Source organism: Clarias gariepinus, chromosome 7 (genome assembly GCF_024256425.1).
Source record: "Clarias gariepinus isolate MV-2021 ecotype Netherlands chromosome 7, CGAR_prim_01v2, whole genome shotgun sequence".
Lineage (NCBI taxonomy): Eukaryota > Metazoa > Chordata > Actinopteri > Siluriformes > Clariidae > Clarias > Clarias gariepinus.
The window spans coordinates 20,713,323-20,725,801 of NC_071106.1; the positions used below are offsets into that span (position 1 = coordinate 20,713,323).

The 12,479-nt window shown below is 38.6% G+C and overlaps 1 protein-coding gene across 1 annotated transcript in view; it reads right to left on the reverse strand.

Moving 5' to 3' along the window:
• Positions 1-11,034, reverse strand: part of mbtps1 (membrane-bound transcription factor peptidase, site 1) — a 36,337-nt gene extending 25,303 nt beyond the window's left edge. The window contains exon 1 of the mRNA XM_053500530.1: positions 10,496-11,034. Within this exon, the coding sequence (XP_053356505.1) occupies positions 10,496-10,679 (184 nt within the window). The 5' untranslated portion in view covers positions 10,680-11,034. The remainder of the gene's footprint in view (positions 1-10,495) is intronic.
• Between the last annotated feature and the right edge of the window lie 1,445 nt (positions 11,035-12,479).

The following is a 12,479-nucleotide window of genomic DNA, read 5'->3' on the forward strand; positions in this document are numbered from 1 at the left end:
GCGAGTTTAAAAAAAAAAAAAAAATGGGTGTGTAGTTTGCATGGAATCTCCAAGTTTTCACAGTGTATATGTTTGTTATGATAAACATGCCCACTTTGGAGCAGAAAATAAAAAATAAGAAATGGAGATTCGGCCTATCAGTGCTACATAATGCATTCATGATTTAAATGACTAACAATGTACCTTTGGATATTTAATCTGACTAAACAGTTGAGAATCTTTTAGATTTATGCACTGGCAGGTCTGCAGACACATTAATTCATACTACTGACAATATACAGTAAGATTTCAGGGAGTGTAAATGAACACACCACCCCACCTAAATAAGTGGTTGCCTGTAGGCTAGGTGACATGTTTGTTTATGTACTGTAAAGTCACATAAAATGCTGTTAAGATTTTGGAGGTGTGCACACCCAGCTGTCAGAGCTCAATTGTGTGCAATTACCCATAACTCAACTTTGTGCATCACAACTATGAAAATGTACAAACATGCTTCAAAACTAACATGTACACCCCACTTTAACATGCTCAGCATTCCTGTGGTGCAAAACAAAATTGTCATGCTTGTACAAAGTGGGTGTCTGAGTAATTGGCACTTAAAGTTTCATTAAGCTTTAATTACAGATTAAAAGTTTAAAATCATTCTGCCTCTACACAGAAATATGATTGCATTTTGACCACGCTGTACCATCAATACAGCAATAAAAAGCAGTGCCTGGTTAGTGCCTTAGGTTCTTATTTTCAGCTAATTAAAACATTCAGAGTACAATAATTAAAACTTAATGGCAGAGTTTGCATAAATTCTGATGTCTTTGCATAAAGTGTGATCTAGTCTCTTAGCAGCATATAATGAAACAAAAGCTACGGATTTACATGTAGTTCAATAAAAACACAGGTAATTAAACATTAGTTTTTGAGCTACTGAGCATTTTATAATGTAAAGCTGTACAAAATGTGAATGAAAACGTAAAATGACATTTGAGCCCTAAAATAAAGGGAAAAGCAGGTTGTCTTTAGATGTGAGAGAACACATTATGTACTGTTAACATAAAAAAAAAGTTTCTAAACCAAATGTGATTGTCATCATTTTAAACAGACTGACAAACTAAAGGTAAAATACAATTTTACAGCAGCTAATTCACAAATTATGCTAAACAAGGTATATACAAGCTAGGTGTGGGTAATATTATAGGACTAAAGTAAATATAATTGGGGTACACCGATATCCTGTTTCTGATGGGCTCCTTTTGATGCTCTCTGTGTCCCTCAATGCGCATATGACAAACCATTACATTTTCTTCTGTTGTTGCATTTAACAGCACTGTGTACTTTATCATCGTTTTTGTTAGTTTATTTTGTTTATAAATTTTTTTCCATAACTTTTCTTTTTATTTTCGTGAAGCTGCTTTGAGACAATGACCATTGTTAAAAGTGCTATATAATTTACAGTTTTTCTCAGTCGCTTTGGTGCGTTTCTCAGAACACTAACATTTGCACAGCAGTTAGTGCATTTCTCAAAACAATTAGTGCAAACTGCAAAACCTAGTGGATAGCCTGCAAAAGCACGTCACATGCTCACAATTGATAATTCATTCCTCAAAAGCAAGTATTCATGTCAATGAAACTGTCAGTGCCATCAAAATGAAAAGTCTTGACACTATCTTTATGAACAAGAGAGTCAAATGGCTTTGTCATGATTTCACTATGACTGTTTATAATTTCAGTGTTTTCCATTGCAAAAATATTTGGTGACACCTGAAAATGCTCAAGACAGCACTATGCCCTACTTGTACAGCCATTTAAAATGTGCAGTAAAGTTACTGTAGATGTTATGGGAGTTTTGGGAGTAACTAAGACACTGAATACGTACATTTTACATTTTTACTGTAAAGAAGTGTTTGTAATTCTACAGCATTGTGCAAAAGAAAAATATGCTACAGTCACTTGTTTACTGTAGAATACATGTAAACATAAAATCACCCTTTTGGTAGAGCTGTGCACAAATGTAAACAATATACAGTACATGTAACAGTACATGCAGTATTGTACAGTACTGTAACATACGGGTACAGTAAATCATTCTGGCACATCCAGACGTTCCTGTCTGTCTGGCCACATATTTTCATCTACATCACAACGGATGTTATCCCTCGCAATGCAGCGAGAAAAGTATCTCCTGGAGTGGCGAATCCATCCTCTGCAGGACTCTGCTGTGATGTTGTCACATGCTGCATCCATGGCTGCTAGCAGGGCCATTTGCTTATGTGGATGCCGGTCAATTTACCTGAGATCAAATCAAGGTGAAATTCACCTGGGATCAATTGTTCAATTTAGGAGACATTTCAAGGAAAAAATGATAAAGAAAGGTATAGAATTTGCTTGACAGATGACTAATATTTGACATTTGATAACTAGTTAAACAATTTTGTGTGTAATGACACAAGCAATGAAAGTAAGACTATTAGTTTTATTGAGAACGACTATTCAGCATCCATAAGTATAATTAATTTTGACTGACATTAGCAAATGGAAATGTCAAAAAACAGCAGAGAAATGTATGAAAGCAACTGATACATGTCCAAAATCATTTGCAGTTTGTTCAGAGAAAGGAGAAATTGCTACTATGATGTGAATTGAAATAGTGATTAAGATTACAAAAATAAGGAATCTCCAGCTCTCTGCTTATTGATTACAGACATGCTGACAACAGAGCTAACGTAAAGTGATAAAAAAAATTAAGATGATTAAAGTTAATTATTAAATCTGCTTTGTCTTTCATTCGAGCAATGTGCCAGTATACAGTATAAGCTCACTCACCACTATACCGCTTTATCCTGTGTTGCACACACACAACGGGCGATTTGGTAATGCCAATCAGCCTAACCTGCATGTCTTTGGACTGTGGGAGGCAACCGGAGTACCCGGAGGAAACCCACCAAGCACTGGGAAAACATGCAAACTCCATGCACACAGAGACGGGACTCAAGCCCGGACCCTGGAGGTACAAGGCGACAGTGCTAACCACTACACCACCATGTCTCCGCAGTATAAGCTATTCTAAATAAATGTGAATAATCTAAGAAGACTGTGCTTAGTGGCGTTCTATGCAACGTGTATGGATTGATGGCACTAGGTTATAATCAGAAAAAAAATAAGACCTCTGCCAAATGCACCTTCTAAAAATCCTCATATAAAAAGTACATTACATTAATAACCTGAAAAAATTCATCTCTAAATTCAGTGCAATCTTTAACAGTTTCAGCTTGGAACAGTTACTAAAATAAAAGACAAGAAAAAGAAGTAAATAATCTGTGGATTTGACCAAAATAAACTGAGGTGCTTATGCAACACATCTGAAAGTGAACTCCTTTGCTATTGTGTAAAGCAGCAACACGTCTTTATCTAAGCACTTCTAGCATCTGTTATCTTTCAAAGCTTGAATCAAATGATGAGACACTGTATCTATGATATTTTTATGATGAAAATGGTTTGTACTTTTGCCTTTTGAAGTCGGCACCAGTGCTTGTCATGTTTACACAGTGACCAGTTTCTGAAATTCATCTATAAGCAGTTCACACACACTTAATTTTAGTTTTCACACAGATCACCCACACTTTGACTAGTTTTCAATTGTAAAAAATAAAAAATTACAACAGCTCCTGCAAATCACACTCTAAACTAAATTGGCAATTTTAAAAAAGTCAAACAATCAGCCCTGAGGCAGAGATTAAATAGCAAGCTTTTTTGTTGTCAATGTTTATGGCAAAGTACAAGCATATGGTTCCACTGAAACTAACGTGAGCATGTCTGACTGGGTTCTCAGAAACACCCTGAATCTTCCACCAGCTGTATTTAGGCAACTCACTAAACAGGAGGCATTTTTTAAAACACTCAGAACCGACCAAGATTCCTGTCTCTCATTTAAATGTTGAAAAGTAGATAATTTACAGAAACGTTTACACTGGAAATAATCAAGTCCAACAGAATGCCTAGGGGTTAAATAGCGATCCTGGACCTTATATCACTTTTGAAACAGCCATACCCAAAAAACTGTAGATCACTCTACTACTTCAAATGGTCTGTTTTGTTTTAAAGAGCAGAAAGTAATTGTACTTTTGTAAATTATTGTATTTAATTTAATCCATTTACAAATTGAGCTAACAAATAATTGTGAGCCCAATTCCATAAAATGTAAGGGAAATGTTTTTAATTATAAGAAGTTGGGTCAAAGACTACATCACATTAGATTTCCACCCTAGATGTTTAGAAAGAAACACAAACCCTGAGACTCCACCAGGTTTGCCTGGTTCTACAGGTTAAAGCGGAAGAGTGAATAAATACAACTTTTGGGGGTTGGCATAAAGCTCACATTTATAGGCCAGGAATAATGTCACCATAAAGATGATGTTATGCTCTGGCCCTCAGGCATGCACAGAACACTGGTCTTTTTAGCTCATGAAGCCAAAGGCCACTAAACATTCACACCAGGACTGCAGACAACATTCAAACACCACAAATACCCAAAACACATTAAACCATCGTTCTGGTTGGCTGTTAGCTTAGGAACAGTCAAACGGAGGGAACCAGGTGCTGCTGTCCCAAAAAAACACCCAAAATAACCTGACAGTTAATTTAATTTAAATTAATTTAAGCAATAAAATTAAATATACAAAAAAATATATTTTTCCCAGGAAAACAATCTAACCCAGGGATCTTTTTAAGCCACCACAAATATTACAAAAATCAATAATAAAGTGTGTTGTCAGAGTGATCTATAATGTTTTTAAAGAAGCTGACATCAGCAAAGCAACCACACGACAGAAACCCATTATTTAATTTAGCCTGAAGTAGTTTATAAGTGATTAGTTCTATGAACTGAATCTATGTTCTATGAAACTGAAACCAGTTACCATGTAACTAGTTTACCTGTACAAAAATATTATTTTATTTTAAGATGAATGCAGAAAGTGTTGGAAATAAACCCTAGATTGCAAGCATCAAATGCGAACACTTAAACAAAACCAGTTTTCATAATTAAAAAAATATGATTGTCTCATTGGTATTAACATGGATTTGTGTGTTATTCTTGATGCAACATTCCCACAACATCCCTGAGGGGGGGGAAACTGGTAAGATTCTCCGCCAGCTCACAGCTTAGCTCTGCCCAGAAGGTACCATTTCCCTTACAAAAGGAACATAACAGGAAACTTTTTAAATTTGACTATTGAGATAGTTATAGCAACATGTGCGTTAAACGATTCACATGGGGCTGATTTTTCAACAAAGGACAATTCTGAACTGGTTATATAAAAATACTAAAGCTCAAGTGTGGATCTGTTTTGTTTGCCTGTTACTCAACTTTAGATCCTAAAGTTAATGTTAGTTAAGCCTGTTCATACAACATGAGGCTAATGTTGCTAATAGTAGCTTGTACTGCAACCTGAAACAGGATAAACCATCCAAATAGTAATTTTGAGGAATAGTGATAAGTCCTAGAAAATTGGTATGAAACTTTTTTTAAGTAGAGATGCACCGACTGCAACTTTCTTGGCCGATATGGCCCTTCTGATATTAATTTTGGCCAATTCTAATTTTCAATGTTTTTTTTAGGAATTATAACTGTCGGCAGACAAAAACATTTCTTCCACTTTTTATGAAAAACTCAGTTACACATTTCAAATGAAACATGGACTATTACACAACCTTTAGATTATAGGCCCTTCTTTAGGTACCTGGACAGAGCTTTTCTGTACAAATAAAATACAGCGAAAAATGAAATCTCCAGACGACAGCAAAAATGTATTTCTGTTGCACCACTCGTGCGCGAGTGTGCTATCGGCTCAAAATTGGTTAAATCTCTCGGCAAAACCGAATGCCAGTTGAAGTCTTACATGGACATTGTTCATATTATATATGCTTGTAGCAGTAAATGTTTTTCTTTGCCCAAATATGGTGCATTTTACAGAGCTACATAATCATTTAAAATTTTTAACCACTTTTACTGATGTTCTTATGCTGTATTGACCAAAAGCTCATAAGCCACTGACTATGAGAAACCAAAGAAAACTCCCTCTCAACTTAAAATCCTTATCCGTGAACTCAGGATGGTCTCCTTAACCCAAAGAAACAGTGAAAAAGTGGCCTCTTTCACTGAAACAAAGCAATAACTTCATCTTAACTTTAAATAAGTAATGAGCATCTTAACTTTAAATAAGTAACTCTACACAAATGTATTTGCCCATTTATTCAGTAACATTGTACAGTCAAATGTTCAGAACAGGAGGAAGAAAAAGAAAATCACGCAACATTGTTGCTTTACAAGGAGAAGCTTCCTTTGAAAGAGGACGATATCAAAAGTGTGCAGGGAAGTTTGAGGATTTAGATAAACATTTGAATTCTGTCACACGGTCATGTACGTGATTGTGTGTCTGGACACTGTTCCAGTAATGCATTCAATTTTTCTTGGCAGTGAAAAGTCGCGGCTTGGAATGAGGTCATTTTCGACCTCTTATTTCAATTTACAAAGATAAAATCCTCATCTATGGTCAGCAGCACCAACATAATCAGCTAACTGTTGTAAGTTAGATAATTTTTAACTATAAATATAATAATAGACTAATCCAGACCTGCCAGTCTGTTGTTCTGTCATTCAGTCATTCCTCAAGCCTTCATCCACACACACCCACAACGGACATCTTTTTTTGAATAGTTAACCTGTTTCATACCCATTTTTTTTAATACTACCTTCACTAGCATATCATTTCAAATATCACATACTACATGTCCGTGTTTAATAAATTGACACTTTTCTCATCCCTTCTGCTTCCTGCTTCATACATGGCTAGTAAAACTGATACTTATTATTAATTTAAATTCAAGAAGTGATAGATATAAAAAAAAACAATGTTACCCTTCAGTCAATTCACTCGGTACAACACATATTGTATGGCATATCACGCCCTCTTGTGTACTGGCTAAAGCCACCTATATTCAGGCTGCAAAGGCAGGCAAACCTGTGTTGACTTATAGGTGTAGGCGGGGCTACACCTACACCTATAAACCATCGTCACCACAGTTGACTTTCAGTTCTTACGCTCTTCACCTCGCTGTGAACACCTTTCCATAGAAGTTTTCTAGGTGCTGCTGGTCAACTCTACATTTTACTTTACAAGTCTGGCTAAAAAACAGCTTAACTGCTCTTGTTGGTGTTGGCGACAACAGCCTCATTTTGGTGAGTCGTCTACCCACGGAGCACTGACTAAGTTCACCATCCAAGAGGCCGCTATGTTATGTTCAGGGAATCAGTCCCAAACGGCGTTGCACTTCCCTAACACAGTCTCCCAAGCACAATCACCCCCCCTCACACACAAGTGTATCTGTTCAAGTTATGAACCCCAAACATAACCCAAGTTATGTTTAAAAAATTCCCAGGTACTTACAGCAAGTGCCCTCGATGTTTACAGTTTGATTGTCCCAAAAATGGTGCCTTTTGTAAATGTGTGAATGATCCATTATAAATAACCAATAAAGAGTTTTCCTGTTTACAATGTTGCAAAACAAAAAAGCCCAGTGCCATCGATAAGGCTGCACTCTGGCGTTCCGCCAGGGGGCAGCAGCCCCCTTTCAGAGATCAATATGAGCCGGTTGCGTCCCACGTTCTCAAGTGACGCGCATGCGCAGTCTCGACATGGGTGCAAAACACAGTCGCTATGGGATACCGACTGCAGTTTCGCACAAAGCCACCGCGCCTCTCTTCCGTAGTCAACACCGTGGTGTTGGTATCGCCACTGCGGTGCTTCGGAAGACGATAAATTTTCTTTTGAGCAAAGGGGCGATTTGAGTGGTTCCTCCTTCGGAAGCAAACTCAGGTTGGTACAGCTGTTATTTTGTCGTTCCGAAGAGAGGGGGAGGACTGAGCCCTATTTTGGATCTGAGAATATTGAACACGTTTCTAAGAACATTCAAGTTCAAAATGCTTACGCTGAGGCAACTGCTAATTGTAATAGGCCCGGGAAAATTGGTTCACTACGATCAATCTCACAGATGCTTACTTTCATATAGCGATCTTTCCATGCCACAGAAAGTTTTTGAGGTTTGCATTCGAGGACGTGGCCTACGAGTACATAGTGCTGCCGTTCGACCTGTCGCCTAGCTCCCCGAACGTTCACGAAGTGCTTCGAGGCGGCGCTGTCTCCTCTTCGGGAGAGAGGCATTTGCATATTGCCCTATTTAGACGACTGGCCGCTAATAGCGAGCTCAAGCAAGCAGGCGGAGAAACAGACTGTGCTAGGGGCCAGGGGTAGCTCAGTGGTTAAGGCATTGGACTACAGTTCGGAACATCCCAGGTTCAAACCCCACAACCACCAAGTTGCCACTGTTGGGCCCTTGAGCAAGGCCCTTAACCCTTAACTGCTCAGATGTGTAATGAGATAAAAATGTAAGTCGCTCTGGATAAGAGCGTCTGCCAAATGCCTAAATGTAAATGTAAATGTAGTTCTGTCTCACATTCAGACTTTAGGGTTCTCAGTAAACAGTTTTCATTCCTTGGTCTAGAGATATGCTCCGTTACCAGCCGAGCACGTCTCTCAGAGCACAGAATAGCCACGTTTCAGCGCTGCCTTGCTCCGTTTCAGTTGCAACACAAACTTCGTTTCCGAGTGTTTTTACAGTTAATGGAAATGATGGCGTCTAAGATCACTGTGGTGCCTCTCGGGTTGTTGAACATGTGGAATGAACATGTTGTGGAACCCAGGCTGTTATGTCAGGGCTCTCCAATAGGCAGGGTGTCATTTCGCAAAGTGGTGTGAACAGATGCCTCCCTCAGCGGCTGTGGCGCTCTGTGTTACGGCTCTGCGGTCAGGGGGGCGTGGTCACAGGAACAACGCAGGCTTCACATTAACTATTTGGAGCTGTTAGCAATGTTTTCAACCATGAGACATTTTCATCTGACTCTGACAGGCCATCATGTTCTGATCAGGACAGACAACACAACAGTGGTGTCGTATATAAACAGACAAGGGGGGACTCGTTCAATTCCCCTGCTAAAACTCTCTCATTCTCTACTGCTATAGTCCAGTGTTCATTTTCTGTCACTCAGGGCCACTCACATTCCAGAGCACCTGAATCTGGGGGCGGCCCTGCTATCAAGAGCCTGAATCTGGGGGCAGAACTGCTCACAAGCGGGGAGAATGGAGGGTTACACCCATGGGTGGTAGCTCAGATCTGGGAGCGCTTCGGCAGGGCAGCAGTTAAGTCTATAGATATGAAAATCCTTTCATATAAGACAGCACTTCTTGCTTTAGCGTCTGCTAAACGAGTGAGTGATCTCCACACCTTGTCCGTGCATCCATCTTGTATGCAGTTCGCTGCTAATGATTTAAAGGTTACTCCACGGCCAACGCCAAACGAATGTCCCCAAGGTGGTGTCCACTGACTATAGCTCTATGGTCCATGTCCCCCTCCTTTTGCTTTTGAGGAGCAAGGAAAATTGCATAATTTGTGCCCTGTACGTGCACTACGGGTCTATATACAGTAAATATGCGCTTATTACTGTTTTTCTGCTACTTGACAGCAATGGGAGTCTTTTCTTCTCAAACAAAGCATATAACAAATGTTTCTATCCCACGATGATGAAAAGCAGTCTGATCTGGCAATATGACTCACAGCTTTTAAAACGCCACTTACTGAACTGTTGTGATAAATTGGTCCATTATACATATGCATTACGTCCAACATTAGTATGGCAGAACCTTGTTTTGCCCATCATGACTGCATGATCCACAAAAATAGTAATAGTACTTGTATTTTCATAGTCTTGTTTACGTTTACAGTATTTGGCAGACGAATCATGTAATCCAAGTTTTTATTAGTACTACAAACAGTCACCATAGATAATCATACACTGTGTGCAAGCAGGCAGGTCTGCTAATCTAAAGCAAGTACATGTATGGCATAAATTAAGACCACACATGTTTGATGTCACTCCTACCCAGAGTTCCTGAGTACAAGCTTTGATTTAAGAGGTGTTTTTTTAGCTTCTTACAAAAGTTTCTAGCCAAATGCAGCATCAACTTTTGGGTTAAAGTGTATTTCCATCACGACAGAGTCCAGGCTGTTAATACATATTATGCAGAGCAGAGACTGATGGATAATGTTTTCTAAACATGTTTATGTTATGTTGTCTCGTATATGCTTAACCACTTGCATCCAGATATTTATTATTGAACAGCAGAAGGATGTAGAGAAAACTACTTCTTTGTGGTATATACAAAAATAGCACTACATTCATTTTATAAAAATGGTCTCTGAGTCCATGATGTACTCCTTATACACCAATTATAAAACACATGCTCCTGGAAACAGTTGAATCAACTTCAACCTTCATAATCTCTGATTATCTCTAATTTGAGTCTAAATCTTGGATGGAGTTGAATTTAACTTGTATATTAATAATTGGATCACTGATAAAAGGAGAAGAAAGACTGACTGCACCTACCATGCTCCACCACTTTAGAGGAGAAGTCTAGTTTGAGAGTGAGCTGAGAGCAGTTGGAGCTTGGGAGCCCGTCCGAGGAAAAAGAAGAGCTGAAGGTTGTTCGCTCTTCCTTAGTGCCAGCCAGGGGCGTGTATCCCGCCAGCAGGGCTACGACCATGAGGAGCGACACTGATGTTAGTGTCATGGTGCCCACACTCCGGGTTCAGTTCATAACAATCCAAAGGAGTTTAAAAGATTTTGTGCATCATAAATCACTGTATAAATGTAACTAGATTAAATATAAAGTAATGAAACAAAGCAGAAGACTGGGCTGCTTCGGATCCAGAACCCAGAAAAGTCTGGGTAATGCGTGGCTTATTCTTTCATTTCTTTCGGCGTTTTCTCTCCATTTTAAAATCCCAGTTGAGATGATCAGTGACACTGCACAGACTGAATCAGAGGTGCCATTGTTCCACACACACAGAGAGAACCTTAAAGCAGATTTTAAAAAGAAAAGATGCAAAATCTGAATCCAGGCTCCAAAACTATAAGCGACTCTCTTCTCCACCTACAAAAACATAAAAAATATATATGTTAGAAGAGAAATGAAAAATTGGCTAAAATAAAACAGTGATAAAAGCTTATTTACCAATAAAAGTTTCTACAGTTAAATCAACAGAGTATCAGAGTTTACTCCAGATCCACTACAAATGAACTATCTGGCAAGTAGAAAAGAGTATGATTTACAACAATGTCATTATATACTCATGTGTCTCTAAATCACTGAAAAGTCTCTGCAAAGCTCATGAGAGAAACTGCTAGCACAAGTTACATTTGGACAAAAAACTTTAACAATCTCAAACATTTAGTAGTACTGTCAGCTTTCACAGCAGACATTTTAACATCCATTGTTCGGAGGAGACTGCGCCAGTCAGGCCTCTATGGTCAAACTGCTGGAAAGAAATCATCTCTTCGAGACTTGATTGGGTCAAGCAACACAAGGAATGGACATTAGATCAGTAAGATTTTGGTGTCATTATTTGACATAGAGAAGATGAACATATGGTTCCCGGATGCATGGTTCCCACTGTGAAGCATGGAGGAGGCAAAGGAGAAGGTGTGATGGTGGTTGGTACTTTGCTGGTGACACTGTTGGTGACTTAGTCAAAACTGAGCACACTGAACTAGAATGGCTATGACAGAATTTTGGAATGATATGCTGTCCCGTTTGTTTTTCAATAGGACAATGACTTCAAACACACCTATTTGTCCAATGAGCAGAGTGATGGAGTACAGCCTCAGATGACCTGGCCTCCACAATCACTCAAAAAACAAAAAATACAATTGAAATGGTTTGGAAAACCATTGAACAAGAATGGTTGGAAAACCATTCCAGGTGACTACCTCACGAGGCTGACTGAGAGAATGGCTAGGATGTGCAAAGCTATAATCAAAGCAAAAGGTGGGGACGATTTTTTTTTTTTTATATATATAAAACATTAAAAGATGATTTTCCATCTTCTGGGCTATTGAACTTTTTGTTGACTAAGAAAAAATGAAGGGAAAAAAAACACTTACAAGTACTGTATGAATTTGGAACTCCCTAATGAGTGAGCCAGAGTAAATTTTGGCAACAGCAACAAATAAAAAAAACTCTTCTAGACAATATGAGGAACAAACCCTAACAGAAATCAGGAAGCCCATCCTGATTATAAATAATACCCACAACTGTATACTATGTAGTCAAAAGGTACAATTTTGTAAACAGGAACATCTGAGCATCTTATGAGTATGAGCATAAGAGACATTTCTGAATTCTTTCTAGTTTTCAAGTATAGTGGAACCTCGGATTAGCCTTGTAACCTTGCATAATTCCTTTATTCGTTATTCCAAAACACTCGTAAACCAAATGTAATGACAGTAAATAATAGAAACTGTGAAAGCAGTGGTAAAGTGCTCGCCCCATCATCCGGAGATCGCTGGTTCGATCCCCAGGTGATGCTGT